Genomic DNA, 27,112 nt, shown 5'->3' with positions numbered 1-27,112 from the left:
GCCGCTTCGGCCGGGCGCCGGGAGGGACGGCAGCTCCCGGGCTGCCGCGCTGGAGGCGTCAGCCGGTCCCACGGGGCGTTTCGGATTTTGCTGGGTCTYGGTGACACGCAGGTTGGCTGCAAGGACAGCCGTGGCGTCGCGTGGGTGGTGTTTTCCAGCCCAGCCGGGAGAGGAAAGAGGGGGAAAAATGGCAAAGCATCCAAAAGATGTGTTCATATGGGTGGGGTGCGCTTGGAGAGGGAGGCTGCGTTAAAACGCGTCTTCCCCGATATGTTTTCACGCGCGATGGAGTTAAGCCAGCGCAAGGAGYGATTTGGCAGGCAGCTGGAGCTTTGCGGTACGCGGGGCTTTGAGGCTGACGGTGCTGGGCAAAACACAACTTTTGCTACTGTCTTTAAATAATTAAGTGACTTTGCCTAGCCGCGAAAGTAGCTGTCCAGGGATTGTCCTCTTCTGCTTTTACCTCCTTCCCCCACACCTTCCACCCTCCATATTGACTCGTTACTCTTCTTTTTAAGAAGTTACGTTTGATAAAGTTGCCTCCTTGAGGTGATTTTCTCACCTTTGTTTGATGACCTGAAATTTTCCCAGGCATGTAGCACACGGCGTTTGTTAGCTTAGATGAACCCTTGCTGCATGGCCTCTCTGTGAAACACAGTGCCGGAATCGAAATCCTGTAGTAACATGCCCGTTAGAGGCAAGAATGTAGTTCAGATGCCCAAAATATTGGGGTCAATGTTGCGTTTGGATTCCCCTAGTGCTAGACAAGACCCTGCAGTGTCTCTCTAAAATGCAAGAATTTGAGAGGAATTTCGCATTGGTATGTCACTTGATTGTATGGAGAGCCACCTGTGCTTGGTCAAGTTCTGGACTCTGTCTCAGTACTAATCGGGTATTCTTTCAGAGTATTTTTCTCAAGCCTTAAATTCCTGCTTGGGGATGAGAATTTGCTAAATTTGTAGGCAGATAAAAACATATTACCTTGGTATGGCTTACTACATCTACTGTTCAGATAGACTCTGCAGGTAAAATTAGTGTCCAGTTTAGGAGGCTCAGAGTTTTGTCATTGACTTTGCTGAAAAAGAAGATTTAATACAGTAATGMAAAGCAAAATTAGCGGTTTGTAACCTTAGAGTGTTTATTTGCAGTAATACTTGATTTTTTTCTCATCTGTTTCAGCAGAACAAACGTGTTCACATTGGAGCTACAAATATTGGTGTTTTGAGATTTCAGCTCTTCTCCCACGGTTCCTGTGCAAGCAAGTGCCATAAAAATGAACRTCCAGGGGAAAGGCTTCCCTTTGGACCTCGGAGGAAGCTTCACTGAAGATGCTCCGAGGCCACCAGTTCCTGGTGAGGAAGGTGAACTCGTGTCCACAGATCCAAGGCCAATTAGCCATGGTTTCTACTCCAGTAAAAGTGATGTTAGAAATGAGATGTCCACAGCAACGCCAAGGCGCTCGGATTTGGATTTGGGGTATGAGCCAGAGGGGAGTGCTTCGCCAACTCCACCCTACTTGAAATGGGCCGAGTCGCTGCACTCCTTGCTGGATGATCAAGATGGTATCAATCTCTTCAGGACTTTCCTGAAACAGGAGGACTGTGCAGATCTGCTGGACTTCTGGTTTGCCTGCAGTGGCTTCAGGAAGCTGGAGCCATGCATGTCTAATGAGGAAAAAAGACTCAAACTGGCAAAAGCCATTTACAAAAAATACATTCTCGACAACAATGGAATTGTGTCCCGGCAGATCAAACCAGCCACAAAAAGCTTCATCAAAGACTGTGTCATGAAACTACAGATTGACCCTGACATGTTCGACCAGGCCCAAACTGAGATTCAGTGCATGATAGAAGACAATACCTACCCTTTATTCCTTAAGTCAGATATTTATTTGGAATACACAAGGACAGGTGGGGAAAGTCCAAAAATTTATAGCGATCCGAGCTCAGGGTCTGGGACAGGGAAAGGGCTACCTGGTTATCTGCCTACTCTGAACGAGGACGAGGAGTGGAAATGTGACCAAGACACGGAGCCGGAGGCCAGCAGAGACTCTGCCCCCTCGAGCAGGCTCACCCAGAAGCTGCTTTTGGAGACCGCGACCCAGCGGGCCACATCGACTCGGCGGTACAGTGAGGGGAGAGAGTTCAGGTACGTGAGCGCGCCGGCAGGACCCGTTTTGCGTTGCCTCCGCGGAACAGCTCGGGGAGCTGTTGTGAGTTTGGAGGCGCTGGGCAACAGGGGACATTTGGCAGTCGCTGATGCTTGGGAGCGGGCAAGCATCAGTATCGGGACGGGATGACGCTGCGGTGACGCTTTGTTGGAATGCAGCTTTATTTGGATATAGTCGCAAATTATTTTAAGGTTGTCTTGGGCTGTTTCTGTTTGATTCCCGTGGATCATCCCGGCAGCGCATTTCTCACCCTCGGATACTGCTGCCGAGTGTGGTCTGGATGTAGGACTCGGTGCAGAGCTATCAGCTGTGGGCAGCCCTCCCGCGTGCGCTAAACGAGTAGAGGAGCTCCACTTTCCGGTTGGCTTTGAGCCTGCAGTGGCAGGAGGTCAGTGTTCAGTTATAGGAACGCAGATGAATGCAGCTCGTGGTAAAAGTTCGTCCTGTAAATATACAAGGAAATGGTTGTGATGAGCCGCAACTAGAGGCTGCAGGAAGTGTGCAGGGAATACCCTAACGTCCGCAAGACTCATACGGGTCAAATGGGGTTCAGAGCGCTCCCTGGAAACGCTATTGCTTTGCACTCGAGAGATTCCTGGCAGTGAATTCTAGCAGTGTCAAAGCAGGAATCGCTAAATCCAGCTAAAACCTTTCCGTTTTAAAGCTTTTCTGTTCATTAAAATAATAGGGGTTTTYTGGGTTTTTTTTCTTAGCTAGATGAGCTGCGGTGTTTTGCAGGCTGTTTTCTTCTGGGTCCCCCACCCACTTCCAGCCAACATGGATTTTGAAACTTGCTGAGAGCTCAGTTAAAATTCCAGACAATTAACTTAGCAGGGAGTTCTCTGGGATCAATAAGTGCGTGTGTGTGTCTAACCCTCGCTGAATCAACAGAACGCGGCCAGAACACATTCCTCCTTTTTCAAAAATAAAATCTCCTTGTTTTAAGACCTGCTTAGGCTAAAATCTGACACTCTGTGAAGATTACKAAATGAAGTAGCTGAACTGTCCTCTTCAAAGCCGCCCGTCTCATGAAAAGCATTTCTGTGTTTAATCTCCCTCCGCCGTCCCTTTAGGCTGGCAGCTGGAAATGCATCCCGCCCTGTGCAAGGTCTCGGCACATTGCAGATGGTGAAATGTTTTCGTGGCGATTCTTGTTTTCTTATAGATTTTTGAGGAGGAGATGTTGCATGTGAAACTCTGAAAAAAGGGGGCTTCGCGTGAACTCCTGCTGTTTTAATCAGGAGCCTGAAAAACAAAATCCCATGGTCCTGGGACTTTCCTGTGGAGTTAATAAAAACCTTGAATGTTTCTTGAAGTGCGTTTTCGCTGAGCGATTGGGTACTTACTAAAAGCGAAGGATTAGAAAAGTCTACGATTTAAGTATCTTTTTATTTAGGCAATAATGGCTTTAAGATTGAAAACGACTTATTTGAGATTGAGTTGTGTTCAGCTTCCTTCCTAAAGCAGGTAGCAGAAACCCTTTTGGAGTACTGTGCTGCTCAGGTCAAATTTCAGAAAAAAATGCAGTTTACCCATTATCTGCATATGTCGCTGCCAGATATTAAAATGGTTAAGAGACGAGCTATGAAATAGAAGTATTTTGGAATGCAGTTCCTCAGTTTCAGGCATTTTCATATGAGGTTGGAAGAAGATGAAATAAATCTTCACCCGGGGATGGAGGTCAGCAAAAATGTATTGCTGTGAATTTGTTGTGTCCATCAGCCTGTCACTGAGGCTACAGACCCTCCATCGACCTGTTGGGCAGGGAGGCAGGGAAGTGTTTACCGTCGTCACCAGAGCAGGAGTCACTTCCGAGCCTGGAGTAGGCAAAGATAAGCTTTTTTTTCTTTTTAACGTTGGTATGTCAACTACAGTAGTGTCCGGAGCATGACCATGGAAGATGCTGCTGCATTGTAACGATCGCTGCATTTTTTTATTCTAAAAATCTGCTGAGATACTGATTTATGAAGTGGTTGTTTGTCTTTGTACGGCAGCTGATGGTTGAATCGACATACTTCCAGGATGTAGTATGGAAATAGCTGGTTTGAATAGGCTGGTTTTTAAGCTGTAGCATCTTTATCCTGCAAATATTTTATTTTTTTACTTTCTCAGGTGAGTAAGTGCCTTGGAAGCCAATGGAGCTACTTGTAGCAAGAAGCGAGAGCYGCGTGTAGCGTTTGAAAGGCTGGGTCCCAAGCCGTGCTGAAAATTTCCGCAAACTTTCCTTCTTTTTGTGTGTATGCGTGTAAGAATTTCTCATTTCTTTTCTGGAGGGAATGTTGAAATAAGCTGGTTTGCATTATATCTGAAGGCCTGTTTAATCTTCTCAAGATTTAACTTCTCTTCCTTGGCTTCCATGGAAACTCTAAATAAAGAGGAATCTGAGCACATGTAATAGAAGTATTGCTCTGTTAGCAAACGAGCATCTTGAATCAGCTCCAAATGTGTGCAGCAGAAAGTTCATAAATCTCAAAGCGTTAGCTCCGTTCTTATGAGGGCAAATGTTAAAAAAAAAAAAAAAAAAAGAAAGCTCAAACTGCAGAAGACAATCCGTTATTAATGGGGGCTGTTTTGAAGGTGTGCAAATATTCCTGTATGCGCAAGAATATCCTGCAGTAAAACCCCATCGCTGTTACCCACTGTGTTTTTGTGTGCGTAGGAAAAGGCCAATAGTCATTATAGTTAGGCTCCTGCAAATTAATTGGGCATTGGTTATGGATCAGTGAACTTCAAAGCGGGTAACCCCCAAAGATCTGGCGCATTAACTCGCCGCTTCCGAAACTGATACTAACGTGGCAGCGAGCGCGGCTAAATCTTTCATTAACCTCCTTTGGACGCGCGGGCGTTGGATTTTTCAGATAGGAAGAGCAGAAATTAAACCTGCGCCTCGCAACTGCTCTGCAGCCCGAGTTTTCTAGCGTTCCAGTAAAACGTGTTTGCTTTAAAAATTTGGAAATTTGTCACTGGTTTTTGAAACCGTCACATCAAGGTCATTTCTGCGTAGGTCTCCTCTGCCATCTTTTTTGCTTTAGATTGGAGGGGGGTTTGCCTTCCCACCCAAAAACCTCCACTCCCAAAGCTTTGAGGGCCAGAGTCCACAGACGTTGCCTTTGCTTTCTTTCCATGGCGGAAATTGAGAAGCGTATGCAGTGTTGCCTGTGAACATCTCTGATTTCTTCTCTTCCAAAAAGCCAAGCTAGCAGATTTTGTTTGGTTCTGCCTGTTATTTTGCTTTTTGACCCCTGTGCCATGAAGTACTTCCACAAACACAACCTGTTAAAAATGAAAGATGGAGAAGGGCGATGAGTGGACGCGTGGCAGTGGGTGAAGTCTCCAGTCACTGGATGGTGAGGACTGCTGTGGTGGGAGCTGAGAAAAGACAATTTGATAAGCATGGATGAAGAAACTTCTGAATGGAGGCTGGCTCCCTTGATTTACATCCTCGGTTTTGTTTTTTAAAGGCAGCTGGCCACATGATCGAAGTTTTGGGTTCCACAGTGCTAAGTTGACTAAGCTCGTGGCTTTTCAGAAGTGCTGATGGTTCAAAAGAAAAGGACAGATACTGTGGTTCTCCACTGGGGCTGGGGAGAAATCACCAGGATGGTCTTTATGCTTGTGCCCAAACACTGGCAGTGTCTCTGGGCACGCGCGAGAGTAACTCTCGTCCAAGCGTACAGCCTGTACTTTTTCATAGCAGGCTACTCTGCAGAGAGAAAGCAAGGAGAGAAACCACTGAGGGAGGTTTTAGGAGGACGTGACAACCTGTAGTGTGAGACTTGTTTCAAACCTGGCTCAGTGAGAACTGTCACCCTGAGGAGAAGTTAGGGAACAGTTCAGGGAAGGTGTGGAATCTCCCCACGGCTTCAGCAACATAAATGGCCCTGCCACCAAAAATGTCAGAAGTTGGGCCCCCATCAAGAAAAAGCTGAAATTTAGTTGGCAGACCTGATTTTGAAGCTTGCAATTCACAATTGAATTCTACGTTGCTCACTTCTTACTGAAAACTATGTAGTAAAGGAATTGGTGTTAATTGTACCAAATGGGTGGAAACCCGTGCATGCAAAATCACAAAAGCTAATGCAGGTGCATTCTGAGTTTAGACAATTTAAGGCATGTGTTACTGTCTCATCAACACTTCTTTTAATTGAAGAAGCAGCCTGTGCTTTGAACTAGGCTRTTGGAACTTGGAGAGAAGTTGGTTGCTGGAAAAAGCTGCTGCTAAATATCGTACCTGTAGGCAGCGGCAGAAAGAAGAGACTTTTGGACTCAGCTGAGGGAACTTGTGAGGCTGGTGACGTAGTACCTGGGTGTAACTAGTGTCCTTTGTGTGCCAGGGCAGAAGACCAGCATGATGGGTTGTGAGGGACAGTTAGAGAGCGGTGGTGGGAGTTATATCTGACCTTAGCAGCACGGCATTCAAGCGCTGTTGTTATTCAGAGTTTGAAACTTGGAGGTCTGGATCCAATGGACATATTTAGAGATACTGTAGAAGAAGCCAGGGGTGCTGTCCGCCATCTCAGCCTCTCTAGCATGGCATTTTTCTATCTTGTTCCTTGTTCCGTCATCTTTTCTTTTGCCTCCTTATTCTGTTGCAGAGCTGTGTTTCATAATCATTTTAGGAAACGCAACTGATACCCCAGTGGTATTTGCTTGGTAAGAGGTGTGTGCTGCAGGTGGCCTGTGAAATGTGTTTATGAGTGTTTGGTTTTTAACGCAGATGAAGTTTCAGTGGCTTGGGAGAAGCCTACCTGAGCAACCCTCTCTTTTCCTGTCTCCTGCAGTGGCTGGATTGTTAGAGGTCCTGATGGTAGCGCTTCTTGYGCATAGCAAGCGGGATGACCAGTGCGTTACGCCGGGTTGAGAAGGCTACGACCTGAAACGGCATGTTTGTGTCTGCTTTCTAGGTGTGCTGGGTCTCATTTGGTTTTGCTTGGTCTGTGGGAATGGAGGGGCTGATGCCGGGAGCAGTATTTGCATCCATTCAAAATCRTTTTAATGCTAGGTTAACAGTTCCTAAACTTTTTTTCCAGTTGTGACCCTGCATTTTGGCCAATAATTTTGTGCAGCTTGAAATACTAGCTAGTGACCTGGCTTAAATTAAAACTGCTGGGCCCGTAACACCACTTGTAATTGATACGGCCCTATTTGGAGTCTGCTCGATTTGCAGAGCAGTGGCTATTTCCAAACTAAAATAAGTTGCAATACAGTAGTTTTGGYTCTGCATTGCTCTTGCGAGAAATTACCGACTCCAACAGGGTGAGGTGGGATCTGATGCTAATAGCACTAACTGCTAATTTTGTGGTCCTACGCGGCTTGAGCACTGTGAGACACACAAGGCAAAGAGTGATGGTGTTTGTRCCCAGAAGTTAGGCCAGCTTTTCTCAAATACATTGTTAAGCCAATGAACCCTCTGCACAGAAATGCTTACATTAACAGTGTAAAGTATTTATACTGGCATTTGCCAAGTTTTAAAATGGATTTTATTTGAAGGAGAATACCTTTTGTGCCCATTGCTTTGCCTTTACACAAATCAAGATGAAGAAGTGGTGTGTTTGTTGTCTGGATATGGATCAGTACTTTGGCTTCTTTTTAAAGACAAGTAGTTAAGCTTTTAGCGCTTTGATGAATGAGGAGAGTTCCCCCCCTCCTCCAGCAACGACTGCCTTACTTTGTTAGAATCGAGGTTTACTTGGGTTACAAAACTGTTCTTTTTAAAGAATGGAATTGCTCTAATCATTGCAAACCAATTTTAGTCTGGTTTGGTCATCCTAGCATCCTTCAGGTCATTAACAGTAATTAAATTCACCCTTATCACAAATAAGGCAAGCAGTGTGCTGGGCTCCACCAAGGGTCAAGGAGAGTTATAGCCCCCTTTTCTTGGTGCTGGTGAGACCCCACCAGCAATACTGGGTCTCCTTCTGGATCCCCAGAAGCAAGAAGGATGTTGCAAGGCTGAAGTGGAGCCAGCAGAGAGTTCCCAAGGTGCCGGTGGGGTAGAGCGYGTGGCCTCCAAGGAGGAGTGAAGGGAGCTGGGCTTGTTTAGTCTGGTGTAATCTAATAGCAGCCTCCAGTGATTTAAATGGCAGTTATAAATATGATGGGGCCAAATTCTTCCTGGGAGTCATAGATTATATAAGAAGCAGCAGCAGCCACGGATTGTGGCTGGTGGGGGGTTCAGGTTGGACACKGGGGGGAAACAAATCTTCCTGAGTGTGGTGCAGCCCTGGAAGAGGTCCTCAGYGAGGAGGGAGCACCATCCTTGGAGGGCTTCACAGCTTGATCACACAGAGCCATGGCCAATGTGATGCATGGTGGTGGTCCTCCTCCTCCGAGGAGGAGGAGGCTTCCAGGGTCCCTTCCAGCCAACTCTTCAAGGGTTCCCCGAATTTCAGAAATCATCAGTGACTGTGCAGCAGGCTTCTCAGTAAAGAGAGCCTTGACCTGCACATGTTTTGCCTGATTTTAAAAATGTAATTTTGCTTTTTCTTGACTAATTTTGTGAATGTTTTAATCCAAATGTTTAGGTTTCCTTTTTTTTTATTTTGATATGTACATTGCAATGATGATACAAATCATGAAATCCAGTATTTTGAAAATCAGGTTGGAAGTCGGGCTGTTTTGAGTTGCGCTCGGTTTGAGAAAGCACTGGGTGCTAAAAAGCCAAATGAGAGTTGAGCCAAGCCCAGGAAGCTGCAATAAGTGTGCCCAGGAGGTGGGCCACGTGATTACACCTTGGTTTTGATCTGCGGTTCAACTTTAACTTTGCTCTGTGTTTTAAGCGTTTCTTTGTTGTAGCTCTAATGGGCTAATCCCTTGAATAATTAGTTACCACTGGACATTTTAAAAATGACTGCCTCTTGAATTTGTCCTCTCTAATAGTCTCTTAGATCCTGGATTTATTAACACTTGAGGCAGACTGTGAAGCCTTGTTTTGCCAGTTTTCATGGAGGGAAAGGACTGAGAAAGTTGGGGGAGTGGTGGGGGAACATCTAGTACCTGCTGGCCTTGTGTTACAGTACAGTCGTTGACTTCCCACCCATGTCCAAAATACTTATATAGGTGGATCTGCGCTAGCTCGCTTAGCGCGAGACAGAAGGTCAAGGCTGCACAGAGCCATTAGAGCTGCTGCTTTCCCGCTTTACACTTTGGAGCTAGGAAAATGGAAATACCTGAATGTCCTTTGATACTCCAGCCCCTGCCGTTTCCTCTGCCTGGGGTACCAGCCCATCGGCCTGCTCCCTTCCCGTGCRCCTACGCTGCCATAGAAGCTATTTGCTGTAGGACTGTTCTAGGTGGCGTTTAACCTTTCGTTTCCCTGGGGCCTGCTTTGGTGTTTGTCCAGTTCAGTGCACCTTTCCAAGCCGTGCAAGAAGCGCTCTCTGCCTGCTGTGTTCAATAGCTGCCTGCTGGAGCGTGCTGCAGTCGTGGTTCATCTCTAGGTTCAGGACTTCAGAAGGTCCCCCAACAAGTCACGGTGCTGCGGCTGTCCAGTGCAGGGCTCACCATGCTCTTACTGTGCGTTTAAAAATAAAACATTGGCCTAATTTCATTAGAATCAGTGGAGAAATCTGGTTTCCAAAGTRACTGTATATGTGGAGTGGAAAATTGCTATTTAAAAAAGCTCAGAACGGAGGTGCTGATATCCTAAATCAGTTCCTGGAAATATCATTGGATTATTAGGTTCATCCTTAAATCCATTAAGCAAATTACAGTTAATCAGTCAAATAAAAGAAGAAAGATGTGTTGCAAGGCCCCGTCTTTTGAGCCACATGTAGAGGCTATAGTAATATTTTAATTTTCTGTCTGTCAGTGAATGTATTGAATCACTTCACTTCCTTATGTGGAGGATTTGAAATTAGAAACTGAGGTTAATTATCTGCATTAAATGGAATATGCGAACGCCACAAAAGCAAAAACCTCCACAATTTGGTATGGTCTGTTAAGCTAGACAGCCCGTTTCAGTACGGAGAGGGGTTATTTCTCCTTGTTTTGTTCCGTTTGAAGGGTTTTAGTCACAGTAATTGAAATGATTAAAAAGTCAAATTGCTCATGAATATAATTCCGAACATCTTCCTGAAAAGCCCTGACACTTGGTGGGAGCTGCGGCGGCGGCAGGCTGCGAGACCGGTTTGCTCCGCCGTGCCTTTGGCGCATGCATTTTTCTGCTGCTTGCAGGAAAATTTGCACGCGGTTTTCTGCTGTTCCCGCGTGGGTGAGGCCGCTTGTCCTCCGTGGCTTGTTATCAGTCTCCCCCGTGCCCACGGACTGCCGTAACGGCGCTGTTTATTTAGTGGTCGTCATTTGGAAATTCAGCAGTACCGGAGGAGAGCTGCGCTTTTGAGCATCTCAGATATAAAACGAGCCTGACACCAGCAATCCTAAYGCCGGTAATTAGCTAATTACTGCCTGCTTAGCTTGAAAGCACAGCTCTGCCGCTTTGGAGTCTGCAAAAAAGACAAAGCTATCGTGAATACACCGGCCCCGCACGGCCATCAGCTGTTTCGGGGATRGTTTGTTGGTTCAAACGTTCGTTTTTGTGCTGCTGCCGCAGTGCGCGCGGCTCCGCTTCGAACCGCTGTCGGAAGCATTTCTGTTCGTGGTACGAGCTTGACAAGTAGCTCATCACCACACGTGAATCTTTGCAAATGAAGAACAGTAAGAAGCTGTACAGGGTCTTGGTCAGCCCCTTTGGGGGGGGGTCTTTGGGGGTTTTTTGTTTTTTTGCTGGATGCTTTACGTGAAATTTGAGAGGAAGAGACACATGCGCTTAGTTTCATAGGCGTTTTACAATGTTTTCAGTTCTGGAGAAAATCGCTTCTGACTTGCTGATAAAAGCACCATATGCTGTTCTCTTAACTTTTCTCATCTCTGGCTTTTGTTGCAACCCTAAGGGGCAAAGAGCTTCTCTAAGTCGGGGGCTGCCGTGTGCGTCTCTGCTCTTTGGGGGGCAAAGAGGGCTCCTCGCTGATGCAGTGAGAGCCTGGCGCAGATCTGGATTCCCTATTTGTCATCCGGGCATTTCGGTAAAGTTCTGACTCTTTGGGGACGAACCTCTCCTTGCTCCCCCTTTTCAGCGTCGGGGAGCGAGCTGTGAGCTGGTTTTTCTGAAGTCGTGCTCAGAAATTAGGTTGTAGCAGGTTGCGCTCACGCAGGAAAGCGGAGCCATCGTTACGCCCGGTCCTGGTCCAGGTTCTTCTCTGTTGTAAGCGAGCAATGGGCTGAAGTGGAGCTGTTGTAGTTTTAAGTCAAATTATCCCAATTCTTTAAAACCCATGTGGAAATTGGGTTTTACCTTTGAAGATTCCAGAGTGCAATTTTGTGGTAAGACTTGGAATTATTTGGTCCTCTGGGCCTGTCCATTAAGTACCAGCTTTTAGAATGTCCTTATCTTGTTTTGGTCAAAAACAGCAGAGCAGGGGAAAGTCATAGCTAGAAGAAAAAACATCTTTGACATGCCCCACTGAGGCCTAATGGTTAGCACCAGGACCTCATGGTAGTTCCCCAAGCTACCTCCAGGACTAATGAGCAGAAGGTGCCATGTTTTATTTTTGCTTCTACCCCCACCCTTACCTACTCCCAGGCCCATCGTGGAGAGGAGAGTCTCAGTCCTCTCCCTCTCCCCATTTTCCTTTTTTGTTTTTCTTTTTTTCTGTAGGTTTAGTTTTTTGGCATTTTAGCTCTAGTGTGTGTTCAGACACGTGCCATTGCTGGAAGAAGGAAATCAGCAGGAGTGGGGAGGTGGGATTGCCTTTTTTGTCAGCAGTCCACATTTAGAGTGGCTTAGCTGTGCTGGAAAACCATGCCTTTAGTGTTCAGCAATTTCACCCTTTTGAATCATAAATTTAGGTCTTTTTCATGGCTGGCAATCAGCTTTTATGACTGGCGGAGACTTATCTGGAAGAGTGGCTTCCTTGTTCTGCCTCTGCTGGTAGCCTGGTCCAGGCGGTTACTTTGGGACCTCAGAGCAGCAAACACGTTCATGTGGGATCGTCTGATAGCCGAGGACCTCTCGGGGCTTTCGTAGGCAAGGTACAGATCAGAGCCAAGTGCAGTAGATTGAGCTGCAGAAAGGCTACTGGGGCCTGGCAGGTCGGATCCATGCGGATAGGAAGGAGAGAGCTTGGTGAGGTGGTGTCCTGCTGTAGCTGGCAGGTTTGCTTAACTGTGTCCTGGCTCTGCCTCGCTGGAGTAAAAGCCATAAAGCCGTTTGGCAGCAGACATGCGAGCGGGTCCTGGACTGAAGGGATTGTTGCCCTCGAGGATACCAAAAGAGGAATCAACAAATAGAAATTATTCTATTAGCAGGGGCAAAGTTCACAGGTTAACCGTCATGTCAAATCAATGAAATAGAGGCTTGATCTCCTGCACAAGGGCTTTATTGTGTATAAATAAGAGGGGCAAAGCAAAGGCACCAGGCTCTTGTGCTGTAACATTTGCAGCGTGCTGAAGAAAAGGAAGTTCTGTATGGATTCCAACATGAAATGCCTCCGTAGGACATCAGCCTCATTCCTACTTCAAATGATTATAGAACATGACCTTGAATCCTCGTTCTCCTCCTTCTGGTTCTACCCAGATCAAATTTCTACAGGGCCTTTCTTTTTTTTTTTTTTTTTTTTAATAAAAAGTTAGGATCCTTTGCAGAGAAGCCTTGTCTTTGCACTTTTAATTCACAGCCCATGTGACTGTCATAACATTTATTTCCCTAGGAAATGAGAAGCGTTCCTTCTTGAGCCACAAAACGAAGCCTTCAGGTATGCTTGCAGCCTCAGGTGTGCATAGCATTTGTCTCCTTACATCTGCTAGCTCTTAACTAAGACCATCACCCCTGAGCCCTTGGTTGCTCAGTTGCTTGAAGAGACAAGGGCAGAAACTTTCTTTCTTGTTATATATGTATCTTTGAATATCAGCACATCCAAGGCTGATACTTTGTTTTCTGCTCTTGAGAAAAGTTACTTTGAAAATGCTTCCTTGACTATCTTTTCTTCTGGTTTGGCTGACCCTTGAACAAGTGGATCAGCTTGAAACAAGATGGAAATGGGCAGCAAAGGATGTGTGCATGTGTCACTGTTGTGTAGGATTTATCACACCATAAAATAAAGTGTTGCRTGTTTCCCCTCAAGATTTATGCAGCGAAGTATGTAACCTGGGGGTGATTCGAATGCTGCTGGCTTGGGAGATTAGCCCAACTGGAGGCATTTGAGAYGGCAGGGTGTCCTGGTCTCCATGAGCGGTGGTTTTGGTTCTTCCCCAAAAYGAGCTAGAGGAGCCTGTTATAACTGATGCATAAACTTTTGTTTTTCTGAAAAAAGCAGACTGTCTAAATGAGCATGGGAAAAACTTTCCCTTTGTAATCCTTGAGATAACAGGTCATGCAGCTTCACCCAGTGGTTCTTGCACAATAACTTGTGGTCAGGCTGAAGTGTCTATTTTAGAAAGGCATCCAAGTGATGGGAGGTCATGCAGCATTTTTGTTATCTCTTCCAGTGGTTAGTAACTCTCACTGTTAGCAGTTTGTTCCCTGTTGCCTGCTTCCATTTTCTTTCAAGTTTCTAGCTGCTGGGTTTTATGATGTCTTTGCTCATTTAGGGGCTCCAAATGCCTTTGCATGTTTTAAAAAAAACCTACTGAATGGGTGTGAATATTCTCCCAAAGTGGCAGAAGCTTTGTTATGGAAAGCCCTTTGGTTTTATTAGACTTTTCAACCTTCCAGTCGACTGTTAAACAAGCCTTAGCTTGTCATGGTTGACAAACCTTAACTCTGGTCTCAGACCTAACCTACCAGTTTAAAAGGCAGTATTCTTTTGTTTGCAGCTTTCTGGGTGGGGACCATTGGGCTTCTGAGGGAAGTTAACTTGTGGCCTCTCTTTCCCCCTCCCACCCCAAATAAATTAAGTGTTATGTTAACTGTTCTGTCACTTCTATACACGAAAAGGAACTCTCAGCCTATGGTTTAGGACCTGGGCTTTCTGCTACCCAAAGTACTTTGCCAAGCACTGAGAGCCCAAGTAGATGGGAATGTGTAATTATAAAGAAAAACAGCTGCATGATCAGTGTCAGCAACTGAAGATAAAATGTAGAAAGTTTTTAGGGTGATTCATCCATAATTATTCAAAAAAAACACATCAAATTTATTCTTAAGCTTTGGAGAAGAATTCTTGCAAGCCTGGCRTTTGCAGCCTGTGATGTTTATACACCTGAGCAAATGCCTGTCTCAGCAGTTTGCTCCTGTCGAGCGTTCCAGACCTAAATCCCTTCAAAGGTAAACCTAGCACACCTTTGTCTCTGCTAGGGTGGCTTTCTTTAAAGTTTTCGCTGGTGAGGTGCCACCAGTCGTTGCAGTGGCTGACACTAGGACAGGCAGGACTCTGCGGCTCACACCATTTTCCAAACTGTTTCCTGCAGATTTTGCTCTGTGTAGGTTTAGGTGGCACGATGGCAAGGATTTTAGCAGCTGGCTGATGCAAATGCACTGATACGGCCGGTGGAGAGGTCCTAATAGTGTGTGGGGAGGGAGAAGCTTCGTGTGCCCGCAGCCACTGTAGCCAAGTTATCAGTTATGTCTGCTCTCCTCTTTTTTTTAATGTCCTTTCAATGTCCTTTTAATGTCCTGTTGTTATGAAGACTGTAGTGCCCTGGGGAGGAAGTTCCCTGTACGGTGTCCGTAGGATGCAGCCGACTGGTCACTACATTTTGTACCTTCCAACACCCGTAAAATCAGTATAAGGCTTTTCATCATAGAATATCACTGCAGATGCTGGTGCTTCCTCCCCAGCTGGGCAAAAGTCAATATTTTAACTTTCAGCCCTCTGGTATTCATTGAAGAGAAGCTAGTGTGCCCCGAGAAGCCTTTTTCAAATGCTTCTCTTCATCCATGGTTGACAAGAAGTTAGAAATGTGCTACACTAAACTGGCCAAAAGTTGTTGATGGTTGTTGCTGGTTTTCGTGCTAACACAGCGCTGTGTCCGACTCGCCAGCCCAGATAAGGGCTCGTGCAGGGCAGGGCCCTTGCCCACGTGGCTGGGGAGGGCAGCTTGCCTTAGATCAGCCTAAAGCGCAGTGGGCGTCACTGCCAAGCAACGTCTCACGGTTTCTTCAGATTCGGGGCACGTTTTTTCTCTAGCGAGATACGTGTGTCATCTGTGTGGTGTAGTTCGGACCGGCTTTCAGTTTGTTCCAGTGCAGCAGGGCAAGGAGAGGACCTCCAAGACTGACATCTCAAGTTTTTGGCAGGTGAGAAGGTCCAGGGCTTTGCACTGCGAGTAAGGGCCTGGAGGGCAAGAGGATTAACTCCGCATCAGTGTGAGGCAAGTGCCGTCTCACCAGGACGGAGTTTTGGTTCCAGTAACACTTCTCCTCCTCCAGTAACACTTCTCCTCCTCCAGTAACACTTCTCCTCCTCCAGTAACACTTCCTCCTCTTCTGTAGGTCAGGTGACATCCCATCCTTAAAGTCCAAATAGAAGCGGTGCCTTTGTTGGATCCCAGCTCTCATCAGGAGTAGGAATTACAGAGAAACAGCTAGGAGCAACAATATCGACTTAAGGAGATGGGACACACTAGCAGTAAGTGGACAGTGTACATCTCTGACCCAGACATCACCGAGGTGGCCTGATGAGGACTCGGGGCAGTTCACCAGTCAAGCTGCACTGCCTCCTCAAGTTTCTTGGCCGGAAGAGATGAACAAATTTGGGGAAGGTCTAAACTCCAGGAGCAGCAGTGCAAGTTTTAGCCCCTCTCTTGCTAAGCCCTGCGGCCTGCGCCTGCACTTTTAGTCAAAAGTTAAAGGAGGCTTTTCTGATCCTGCAGCAGTCTTTGGGGAAAAGTCAGTTGGTCCCATTTTGACATATTTTCCTTTCAGGATGCAGAAGGGAAAATTCTGCATTTCTAGAGAGCCATCTGTCCCTTGCAAACACCTTTGACTTGGGTTTGGCGCTTTCAGCCAGGGTGAGGTGGCTTGTTGGAGCTGTAGTGAGTGAACTGACATCCCACCAATTTTGTGGTGAAGATGCTGGCCTTGCATGCTGGCCTCTAGTGCCTTCCCACAGCACTTCCACATGCTCCTGTAGCTCTTTGGATTTTCCTCCCCAACAATAAGATACATTTGAGAATTGGCACCAGGAAAGGTCAGACCATGAGCAGTTGCTTGGTGATCAGCAAGGTGATCCAGGTTTTGGTCCCTGGTAGTGAGGCCCCAAGTCAGCTCTGCCAGGATTGCTCCCTTTGTCACCTCCTGTAGGCTCTTCTATTTGGAGCTGTCAACCACATTGCTAGGAGCAAACCTACAAGCAACCCTTTTTTCTTGTTAATTGCTCACTGCAGCTTGGCACCAGCAATGTCAGAAACCCTCCCAGGTAGCCCATCTTGGGCTGTGGACTTGGGTGTAGTGTGTTGCCTCAGGTGGTATGGAGTAGGATAATCCTTTCACTTCCCAGCTTTGGAAATCATCCTGGAAGCCTGAGCTGAAGAAACAGGGTGGGGCTGGAGCCAAACCTCTTGTTTCAGATGGGACAGTAGTGGCAGGAACACCTATTGTCCACAAAGGTGTTGTCAAGCCACAGCAAGCAATTAGCAGGGAAGAAAGATGTGCTTCCTTTAAATTTTGAATTTTATAAATAGTTGGGGGGGGGTTAATTAAATATACATATGTTGATATGGCAAGCAGGCAAAATCAGGAAAGAGCAAGCATCTAAAATTAGGTAATTTGGAAAGTTAGCAAGTTAATAATACAACAGATTAGTTTGTCAAATGGGATTATATTCTGTCCTGAGCAACAGCATTTGTAACATCGGGGTAGTCTGCCTTAGGAACAGAGTTCAAGTAGTGCAGTCTTTGTTGTAACTGAATGGTAGGAAGGTCTTTTTCTAACCATATTGTTTCCTATGCAGTTATAGTGGAAACAGTTTGAAAATACAATTTTCATCCTTTGGAAGGTCAGCTGTTATTATTGTGAATCTAAACTCTATTAGATTCAACAGCCAACCCTCTGGGCTTCAAAAAGGCTTTCAGCAGCTCTCCCTTTCATACAGGGAACCCTTCTGCACCAATTCCTCCCTCCCAGTTGGTGTTCCAGCAATGATATATATTTCTAGTAGCCTGCTGGTTTTCACCGTTTGCTGACTTGGCACTTGGTGTATCGGTTCCCTGGGTGTGAGGGTATTCTGAGAGTGAATTTGGAAACAGAGGGGCAGGATTTCAGAAAASCAGCTATTAGAAGAAAACAACTAAACTTCATTTACGTCATGCTCCAAAATCCAGAATGATAATATAAATACTAGCTCTTGAGGCTTCTGCACTAATTCTTTTGGCCTCCCCTTCTGAATATGGTGGAAACCTCTGCTTTGGGGTTTGGAGCATCACAAACTCAGTCACAGGTGCTGGGCTGAGGCTGGGGCAGTGCCTCATGGGAGAGAGAAGACAACATTTTCCTTGTCTTAAAGAGATTACAGCCAGAGTTTTACACCTGAGATGATGGGGCTTGAGGAGCTCGTAGCAGATGTTTTCTGATTTCTGTTAGGAGAACTTCTGGTGGGTCCATCAACTATAGATAGGACAAATGATAGATTAAAAAATCACCAGGCTCTTTGTACTGGCCTCTTTCCCCTACCTTTGGTCCCTCTATCCTTCTGTCACCTCCTAGCTAAGATTTTGTCATTTGGACAGGGAGCACACTATGTCTCGCTACTGTCCRTTTATTGGAAACTGCAGCCTGGTCCTTCCTCGCCTTGGCCTTGCGTAGGGTTGAGTTTGTATTTGGCCTCTCTGCCTGGCTAACACTGACTGCTCACAGGCCTGTCTCTGCCCTTCTAATCCTTTCAACATAACGACRTTGACAATTAGTGACCAAAAAAGCCTGCCGGAAAGTAAAGTGGTTTTTATTTACAGCGTGCATTTAAGAATAAAATAGATTCATGAGTTTGGAACGGAAGTTTGCTTTGCTGATTAGGTTCATCTAAAACTTGCTATTCCTTCAGTTCTTGGGAACCTGTCTGTCTGCATTGGCCTTCCCTACAGATAAAACTACCGGCAAGGAGTGCAGAGACATGCTTATTTGGCCGATTGCCCTGTGCGATTAAGGGAACTTGTGTGTTTGCCTCACTGACTGGACCCCAGCGCAGTTTTGTACTGAGCACCAGGAGCAGCCGCGAAGCCAGCTGTGTGTCAGCTGAGCGGCTCCTGGGCCTGTCACCGTACGTGTTGAGCAGACGTGGGGACTCCAGATGTGGAAAGTCCTTTTCTAGTGATGAGGTGAATGTGGAAATGTGGAGCATCAGAGTGTAGTACTGTGGTAGAGAAGGAGAGGAGGATGGTGGGCACATATCACCTGTATCTGCTGTTGCAACCTGCAGTGGCTCAGAAGCTGGTCAGCRTTAAGTGGAGAGCTGAGAGGCAATGGTCCTTGGGTGGCTGGGATGAGGTGTGCAGCATGGGGTTAGAGAGGGGGAACATGTGGTAGAAAAGCAGGGAGATTGCAGTCTGGGTTGAAGAATCAAGAGGAGGTAGGTGGTGTGGTGCCATGTCAGCTGGGGAGCTTTAATGATCTGCTGACCATGAGAGCTGGCAGAAGCTGGTTAAGGCCTGAGTGCGCTATGAGTTCTTAAGTGCTTTATTAGCTCTTTGCTATTCTTCGTTTCTCCAGCTTCCCCTAAAGACAAAACAGACACACATCATTTCTTGGAGACAAGTGTGTCCCATTCGCTTGTCCCATTCACTTTCAAGTATGCTGGCTTTCCTTGCCTTAATCCAGTCCTTCCTTCTTGTTCTTCCCTTGGCCCCTACTGTGCTAGATCCAGGGTCTCATCGTAGTTGTATCATAATTTTACCTCTCTCACCAGATTTTCTTGAAATACTAATACTCTCAGTAAATGTGTCCGCCACGGCCACCTTGCCTGGTGTTGACAATAGCCCTGCTTCAAGCAGGAGGTTGAACTAGAGGCCTCCAGAGGTCCCTTCCAACCAGTACTTCTGTGATTTTACAGTTCTTGGTTAACTGCACATCTTAAGGACTTCATCAGCTTTTATGCAATGAGTCCTGCAGAAATTTGTGTTCTCATACAGGTGACGTAGTGGCACTGACTGCTAGAGTGATGGTCAGGAGATAGGGAGACATCATTGGAAAGGATCAGAAAATACTATTTAAAAGCCCTGCTCTAAGATAATAGTACAGTTCCAGCAACCCAAGTCACATGAACAAGAAAAAGCATTTTAAAAAAATAATTTGCATTGAATGTGAGGAATGAAGCCGCTATACCATAACAATAATCTGTGCTAAATTGTATCCGTGTCAATCTCTCCTCCTCTCCATGTATTTTTAAGAACTCCTGTCTAAAAGGTTAAGCTTTAAAAATGAAAAAGGTGTGTTTCCTTTCCTTTTTATCATTTCATGGTTTTTAATTTGCTGTTTGATCTTGGTTCTCATACATTGACTGCATGGGAGATACAATATTGGAAAGTAAGTGACTGTTTCTTTAAAAACTTTAAGGCTAAAATCAAATTACTTAGCATTAAAATGAAGCATATTTTCAAGTAACAGAAACAGAAGAAATGGAAAATTTTGTTGTCTAGACTTAGTATGCAAGTTAGGATCCTCCTGTATCTCTTTAAATATCTGATCTAAAATTTCTTCATCTGGTAGTGAATTTTTCTGTACAGTATGGCAGCCAGAGTTTATGAATCTTACCTCTGAGGCCAGCAAAGGTAGGACTGGGCTGAATAAATACACCATTTTTAGAAATCTGTAGTGATATGTTCCAGGAACTCCTGCAGTTCAGCTCTTTAGAACTGAGTTTGAAGGTTTTAAGCATAGATAGGGAAATATGTCATCTGTGTAAATTACTCTAAATTACCAGCAATTTGTTGGGAGTTGCCATTTCTAAGTGCTTATTGCAACTGTAGATATTTGAGGAAGCGTTTGATTATCCTGAGCTTGTAAAAAGTAATAGGCTATTTCTTAATTGTTGTCCTCTGTGAAGTATAATTACCTGTAATGTATAGCTTTTTATTTGTCAATGCCGCAAACAGGAAATCAAGAATGTCTGATTGAGATAAGTTTAGGGACTCCACCATAGCTTGTCATTGCATCAGGTGACATGCAAGAATCAAATACCATATTTATATTGAGATTAGTCTCTGGTATAGTGTTCTGGAGGCCTTCAAAGAATTCTGGAAACCTTCAATATCTGCATGTCTTGTTGCACAGAAGAATGACTTGTGCTTCCCTTAGACACTTTCTCTTCAAACAGCTACCATTTTTGGAGCAAGTTAGTGGCATCTTTTATTCTGATGTGTTGCATGAAGTTTCCAGAGGAATAGGCTGAATAGGAATTAACAGCCTAAACATAGTTAATCAGATGTCGTAGAGCTTGCTGACGTTCATGGACACTGTAGGGGAGAGTAAGTTAATTAAAACGTAGTACCTTGAAGGAAGTTGATAGGTTTAAAGAATTGCCACTATCGCTGGTGTTTGATGATACCTGGCTGTAGAGATACCTGTAGAGTGGACAGAGAATAGGGCTTGAATTTGCCATACTTAACTTGGGTCTACTGGAGTCCAAAAGTCTGTCTTATCCCAAGCCAATGTAGCACTGGGCTGCTCTTGACCAAACCCCAGTGGCGTTCGTCTAGGACCAGGGCATGTGCTGGAAATACATCTGTCGGGCAGGGCACTCGATGCTGAGATAGACTTCGGTTAGGTGGGTATCTTGCATGGCCAAGGTCTACCTGTAAAACTGCTTCTCACCAGGTTTGTGTTCTCCTGTGTGAGCAACGTGTGTGTGGTCATTTGGGCTGAAGCTTTCGTAGATGTCTTTCCCAACAAGCTGCGGGAGGATGCGTCTGTCCTTCTTGGGCCATTGCATGAGGACACTGGAGCTTTCTTAAACATTTTGGTTTTTTTTGTTGTTGTTCTGGGGTTTTGTTTGTTTGTTTTGTTTGCTAGAGCGGCAATAATAGAAATGTCAAGTTGGCTACTTTCACCTCTTCTCACCTACACCTGGGCTTGGCTATGCTGAGCCCAAGTGTAACTCTGGGGACATGTGGAGTAAAATGATAATGTAGATAGACACAGCCGTTCAGGGGCTTTACGTTCGGAGAAATGAGTAAGGGGACAGAGAGGTGTACGGGGAAAATTAAAAGTCCTCTCATTCTTTGCTGAAGCCCTGATGGAAGCAGTGCCAAGACAGGCTGTTTTATGAATGGCTCTGCTCCCATTTCCGAAGGCTTCCAGAACACGTTTTTTCTTTGGTTTTCTGTGTGTGTGTGTGTGTGTGTGTGTGTTTTCCTTAAATGCAGTCTGCAGGTTTAAAAATCCTTCTCCTTGTGCCTCTAGAGCATGAATTAAAAGCAAGAGCTGCAGGAGAGGGAGCTGCAGGAGGGTGTGGGCAATTCTGCAGTCCAAAAGCAACAGTGCAAGCTTCCTTTGAGGAACATCTTCAAAACAAAACCCCTAAAATACCCCCCACCCCTTCGCTAAAYGCTTTCTCTGCAAAGGTGCAATTGTTAAGTTTTATTTTTGGTTTTTCGGTGCCCTCGCCGGAGAGCCGATGCCGACCGGTTCTCAGGGAAAGCAGTGAGTCAGCTCGCCCAACAGTGACTCTATTGATAGCTTTAAGGAGTGGCCTTGAAGTCTGTCTAGTCATTGTTGGGGCTTGGCTGGAGCGCCGGGGGCTCCGCCGGGCAGGCTCCGACACCTCTCGCCAGCCTCGGGAGATCAAACGCTGTGAGTCAAGCCGCAGAAAATCATGATAGGGCCCAAATTAATTAAAGCTTTTATTTATTTATTTATTTATTTAAGCAACAACAAACTGTTTTTTAGTGCGAGGGTGGTGAAGACGCAACCGCGCAGCAGTGTGCGCGGTACCTGCCAGCTCATGTGTTGTTGCAAGCTGACTTTTCACGCGGCTCTCGGGCTGCTCCGGTGGAAACTCTGCTCTGCTCTGCAGTGATGGACCCGCCAACTTTCTCCGGTCTCGATATGCTCTCATTTCTCACCTTTCCTTTCTGTGAAACAGAGCTGGAAAATAAACATTTGGCAAACACACCTCACTCTTGCATATCCTGCCTTATGGTTATTTTTCAATTAAAAATATATGCGAGCCAGAAAATGTTCTAAGAGTGATTTTAATTCATTTTATTTCTGGGTCATTTTGATCATCTGTCTCACATATGAGCTAGCCAGCAATACAGATAGCTGCTTTTAATCCTTGGCATAATTTTCTGAACAAGTTAAAAGAGYGTTGGTAGTGTAGCCGGCCTCCAGCTCTGCTGTCTCCTGCGTCAGACTTCTTCACCACCTCCATGCAGTCAGTGGAAGGCAAGGAGAGCTTGAAGAGGAGCAGTTGGGAGAGCAGACATCTGCAAGGTGGTGCAAAACGCAGCAATGCTGGAGCAGCAGACCTCCCGATGACTTTCTCCCAGCTTTTCCTGTCTCCTATTCCCACGGCGTGGCTTGTCCTCTGGGGTGAGGGGAACCAGTCCTTAAAACCCACCACTTCCAATACAGAGGAACCAAAACCTTGAAAGTAGTGGGAATGAAGGACCRCGTCCTACTGATGCAGGAACTCTTCATGCAGCGATGATACCCAGTGACTAGGGATGAATTTCTGAGAGTTGGTGCTAGCCCTTGGGCAAGAGAGGGTTACAAGGAGCACTGCCGGCCTGGACCTTTACTTTGGTCTGTTAAACGCAAGTGCCGCACACTTTGATGCTCCAGGCCATTCCGCCCCGAGCTTTCTCCAGGTGCTTTGGAAACATGCAATGTTCGCCTCCCATCTCACCCAGCACAAGGAGCCAGCCAATTTTCGGCATAACGCACGATCTCAACTATTTTATTGCTTAATTTAGGCCATAAAGTCCCTTTGATGTGTTGTGTAATGCAACGTTCATTCTGAAAAAGTGGGTGGAGTAGCTTTATGGTATTATAAAAATAAATAAAATGCCTGGCAGGATTTTGAAACCACATGGTCATTCCTCCTCTATCCACAGATAAGTTGATTGTTGAGAGAGAAATCTTGCTTAATATCTAACTTTGGGTGATTTATTTCCCCAGAGCCCTTTCATCTCTAGTATGTATTGGGTTATCTGTGACTTCTAATCTGATTGTTTTAAGTGTGATCAAAGAAACCAAGAGAATGCACTTTATTTTCCCACTGTATGAATAGAATGCTGTTTGTACAGTGCATTACATCACCTGTTCCTGCTGTTCCTGAATTGTGCACCAAATGTTTGTGGTATAAATAGAATACATAATAGACTTGTAGGGGGTGATGAAATTTGTTCCACTTGCTGAGTAAAACAGAGTTAACTAAATGAATACTTTCTTCACACCCAACTCTACCTCCGCGCGCAACAGCAGGGGCTGGAAATGTTTGAAATAACTCTCTCGTGTGCAGCGTTTAGGTGGAATCAGGCGGCGCGGAGGAACTGCTCTGAAAACCTTGCAGGAGACTGCAGGCCGGCGGGGAGATGCTTGTCACTGAAATTGCTGGCATTCTTTCCAGGCTGTGCAAAGAAAGATTTTTTGGCCTTCTGTAGTAGTAGTAGTAGTAGTAGTAGTGTTGTTATAGCTGTGACGGCGTGAGGGTGTGAGAGAGGCAGGTTGTGCAGGGGGAGGTGATGGCTGTTATTGCCCAGCCTCCGTGGTGCCGGGGTCCCTGCGTCTGGGAAGCACTTGCTGCTGTCCCGTCCCGGAGAAACGCCTACGTTTGAAGCGGTTTGCGTTGTGAAGGCCTGGAGGACTTGGCTGCCCGCTCTTTGCCGGGTGCCCCAGGGCGGCGGAGCGGCCTGGGGGGCCTAGGCGGCATCGCCGCTTTTACTCGGAGCCCCCAGCCGTCTGCCAGGAACCGCGCGTGTGAAATCCCGCACGTGCTCGGCGGAGGGAGCTCGTTCAGGGAAAGGACAGAAATAACCGGTTATCAGTGGGTGAATTTGGTTTTGCACAAAATGGCAGCTCAGTCTGACCTTTCAGCTCCAGCTTCCAGCGGAGGCCTAGAAAAAGCCTTTAGAGACGAGCCTGGGAATTGCACTTCTCACTGCTGCTTCATCCTAAAATCATGAATTTAATAAAGGTGAGGTTTTCTTCTGGCACATTAGTGCTTTACCACCATGTAACCCCAGCGTTTCATGGAGGACAGTTGTCTTTCTCCTTAGCAAACTTGACCGCGTCTCCTCTCGCTAACCTCTCTGTGGGTACGGACCATCGTTCTCTCTCAAATTATCTCACTGATTAACATATTTAACGTGAAACATTTGTTCTCAGCCTACGTTTGACTTTCAGTTTGTTGCTTCTCTTAGACTTGAAGAACCGTATTGAGGGCGTGAGAGCTTGCCTGCTAGTTTTGCCAAGCTGTGTGTGTTGGCCTGATAACAATAATAATTTAAAAAAAAAAAAGAAAAATCTCTCCTTACTGACCTTGTCTTGACACACCTACGGGCCCTCATGAAAATCCCACCCTGGGTAAATAGCTCACATTTTTATTCAGAGGAGAACTGCCGTGTGCCAAAGGGTCAGGTGAAATCATTTGGGAGATAAGTGGCCATTTTATCTTAAGCAATTAGCCCTTAGTGTTCATTTAAATTTTCTAATTGCTTTGGAAAGCCTTCCTGTGCAGCGCGTGGCCGCTGTCAGGAATACCAAACTCGCAAAAAATGGCTGCAACCTGTCTCGAGCGTGGAGATGGGTATAAAAAGTGAGGCCGAGGGGACTTCCGTGGCGCAGGCGGTGCAGGTGCCCTGTCCCGTGCCACCGTGGTCGCGGGGAAGCAAAAAGCTGCTGGTGTTTCTGGTGTGCCGTCCCACCAGGATGAGCTCGGGGCCACTGTCTGTCTCATCAGCCTCCAGGCAGTAACAATTTGGGACGTTTAAAGGTTTTACCCATCCCGCATTAAACTGCTGTTAGTTCTCTGCATCTTTAGAGTCTCCRGGTTGCAGCAACAGGGGGAAAGGAGCAGGAGGGAAGTGGGGGGAGAGCCGAAGCAAGGAGACGTCTCTTAGGATGTTTTCACTGCGGTCAGCTTCGTTAGGGTCCAGATTAGCGTGGTTTAGGCAAATCTGAGTTTTCTCCTTGGTGCTGCACTCATCTCTGTGCACCCCTGGGAGCTCTTTATCAGAGTAAAACGAGCCCCTCTGCGGTGTGTTTACAGGGAATTATAGGAAAAGGAGTTTGTCTTTCTCTCTTAAAAGCGGTGCGGTGCCAGCGTGGGGTTGAGTAAGTCTTTCAAAGCGTCACCACGGGGTGCTAGACAGTGGGAACAACTGCACGGTTAGCTGGTGTTGTCCTCTTTGCTGCTGGTTGAAGCTGGGATGGGGCATCCTCTCTCTGGAGACTTGCTCGCCTCGAGGACGTATTGCAAAGGTTGCCTTAGCCAAAACATTTTCCGGCCGCTGAAGAATAGCATCTTCATTAGTGAAGTTGTAGCTTCCGATCCAAGAGGAGTCCAGTTAGACTCATTGGCTTGGTAGACACACAGACCAGCACTGAAGTCATTGCATCCGTTTGAGTTCACCCTTTGGGGTATTATGATTTAAATCTGTGTGGTGCTCCTTCCAAAACAGAAATACTCTGTTTCAGTTTGTTACAATACTTCTTTTTTTCCCCCTCCAACTGCCTTATGCAAAAGCGCTTCACACGTTGCTTCAAAAGCACCCAGCGGTGTGAATTACAGCTGATGTAATTAATTTGTGTTTGTGGGCCTGGCCCTGGGCAGACTAGGCAGAGTTTGCAGGGCTGGCAGTTAGGAAGAACAAAGTCTGATCTGGGATAAGATTAGGAATCCTTTGACAAAGGGAAAGCCAGAAACACCGCCTTATCATTTGTAACGGTATCCTGTGGCAAATCTCTGATTTCAGCTATTTACAGTACGTAGACTGTTCCTCCCGCTGTGTTTAAAGTAGCATCATTTCTACTCACCTGCACGGTTGTTTTGCAAAGCAAAGAGTTAAAACTGGCTTAGGCATAAAACAAGACCAGGGCACTTCTCAATCCTAAAGACTCTGCAGGGATACCTGTTGCAAGGAGGAGATTAAAAACCCAGCGTGCCCTTCTCCGTGCTGCTTGCCTGATGTTCTGCTCATCTACTCCCATCTCCACCGCTCTGGGCAAACCGAGCAGCATAAATACTGCTCCTCACCCAGCCCCTGCTGCAAATGAGGCAGGGAGGGAGGCAGGAGGCTGAGCAGGTGGCTTCAAAAGTGGGGAGGAAGACGGCCTTCCTTTGATGGAAGCTGCCTCGCAGAGCCCGGGAGCGCTGAGCCCCAGCCCCGCCGGAGCAGGATTTACGTCCCGGCGCGCTCTCAGCCAGCATGTCATGGCAGGCTTCCCCGAGCAGCAGTTTCCACTTTTCCTCTTTAGTGTCTATTGTTTATGATTTGGGGAACTGGAATCCACGATCAGATTTGAAACGTGGTTAGCGTTAGATTCTGACGCAACGTGTTTGGGTTTTTTATTTCCTTTCGGATAGATTGATCTGCATCTGAGCACATCTTCTCCTGAACAGCTTGATGGGTCTACCGCTCTCCTGTGCCCCGCACACTTGGGAGATGGAGCAGCACGCGCTTAGCGGTGAAGGACCGTCTGATTAAGTTTAAATAGAGCTGCAAAGCACTGGCTTGGGCTAAATCAGGCAGAGAGTCACTTGATCACAAGGAGGTTTCCAAAGAAGGGGAGGCCGGCTGAGTGCTGGTGGTTTAGATTTAGTCATTTAACGAGCAGCATCAGGAATATGTTATGTTCCCAATTATTGTGATTTTAATCTGATGTGTTAATAATGTGAGGCCCTTCAGATGAAAATGTATTTCCAAGTTGCTTTAAGTGTTTGCTAGCATAGCAAGTTGAAGACACATGTGAAATAAAGGGCCATCCGATTAACTGCTATTGTTCTCTTAATTCAACCCACCCCGTTTGGGCCACTCTGCCTTGAATGGCTTTGTGTTTGCTAATAAAATCATGCT

General features: G+C 46.2%; 1 protein-coding gene across 3 annotated transcripts in view; it reads left to right on the top strand.

Annotated features, from left to right (window-relative positions):
* AXIN1 (axin 1) overlaps positions 1 to 27,112 on the top strand; it is a 101,257-nt gene that overhangs the window by 13,464 nt on the left and 60,681 nt on the right. For 2 of the 3 annotated variants that reach the window (XM_026080574.1, XM_026080572.1), the window contains exon 2: positions 1,183 to 2,148. In XM_026080574.1, the coding sequence (XP_025936359.1) occupies positions 1,274 to 2,148 (875 nt within the window). In that variant the 5' untranslated portion in view covers positions 1,183 to 1,273. Of the gene's footprint in view, positions 1 to 1,179; positions 2,149 to 27,112 lie in introns of those variants that run through there. The other variant, XM_026080573.1, reaches the window with a different exon arrangement.

The sequence above is a fragment of the Apteryx rowi genome, unplaced genomic scaffold (genome assembly GCF_003343035.1).
Source record: "Apteryx rowi isolate R43461 unplaced genomic scaffold, aptRow1 scaffold_527, whole genome shotgun sequence".
Lineage (NCBI taxonomy): Eukaryota > Metazoa > Chordata > Aves > Apterygiformes > Apterygidae > Apteryx > Apteryx rowi.
The sequence above is the reverse complement of the archived record's forward strand: the minus strand, read 5'-3'. Positions and strand labels throughout refer to the sequence as shown.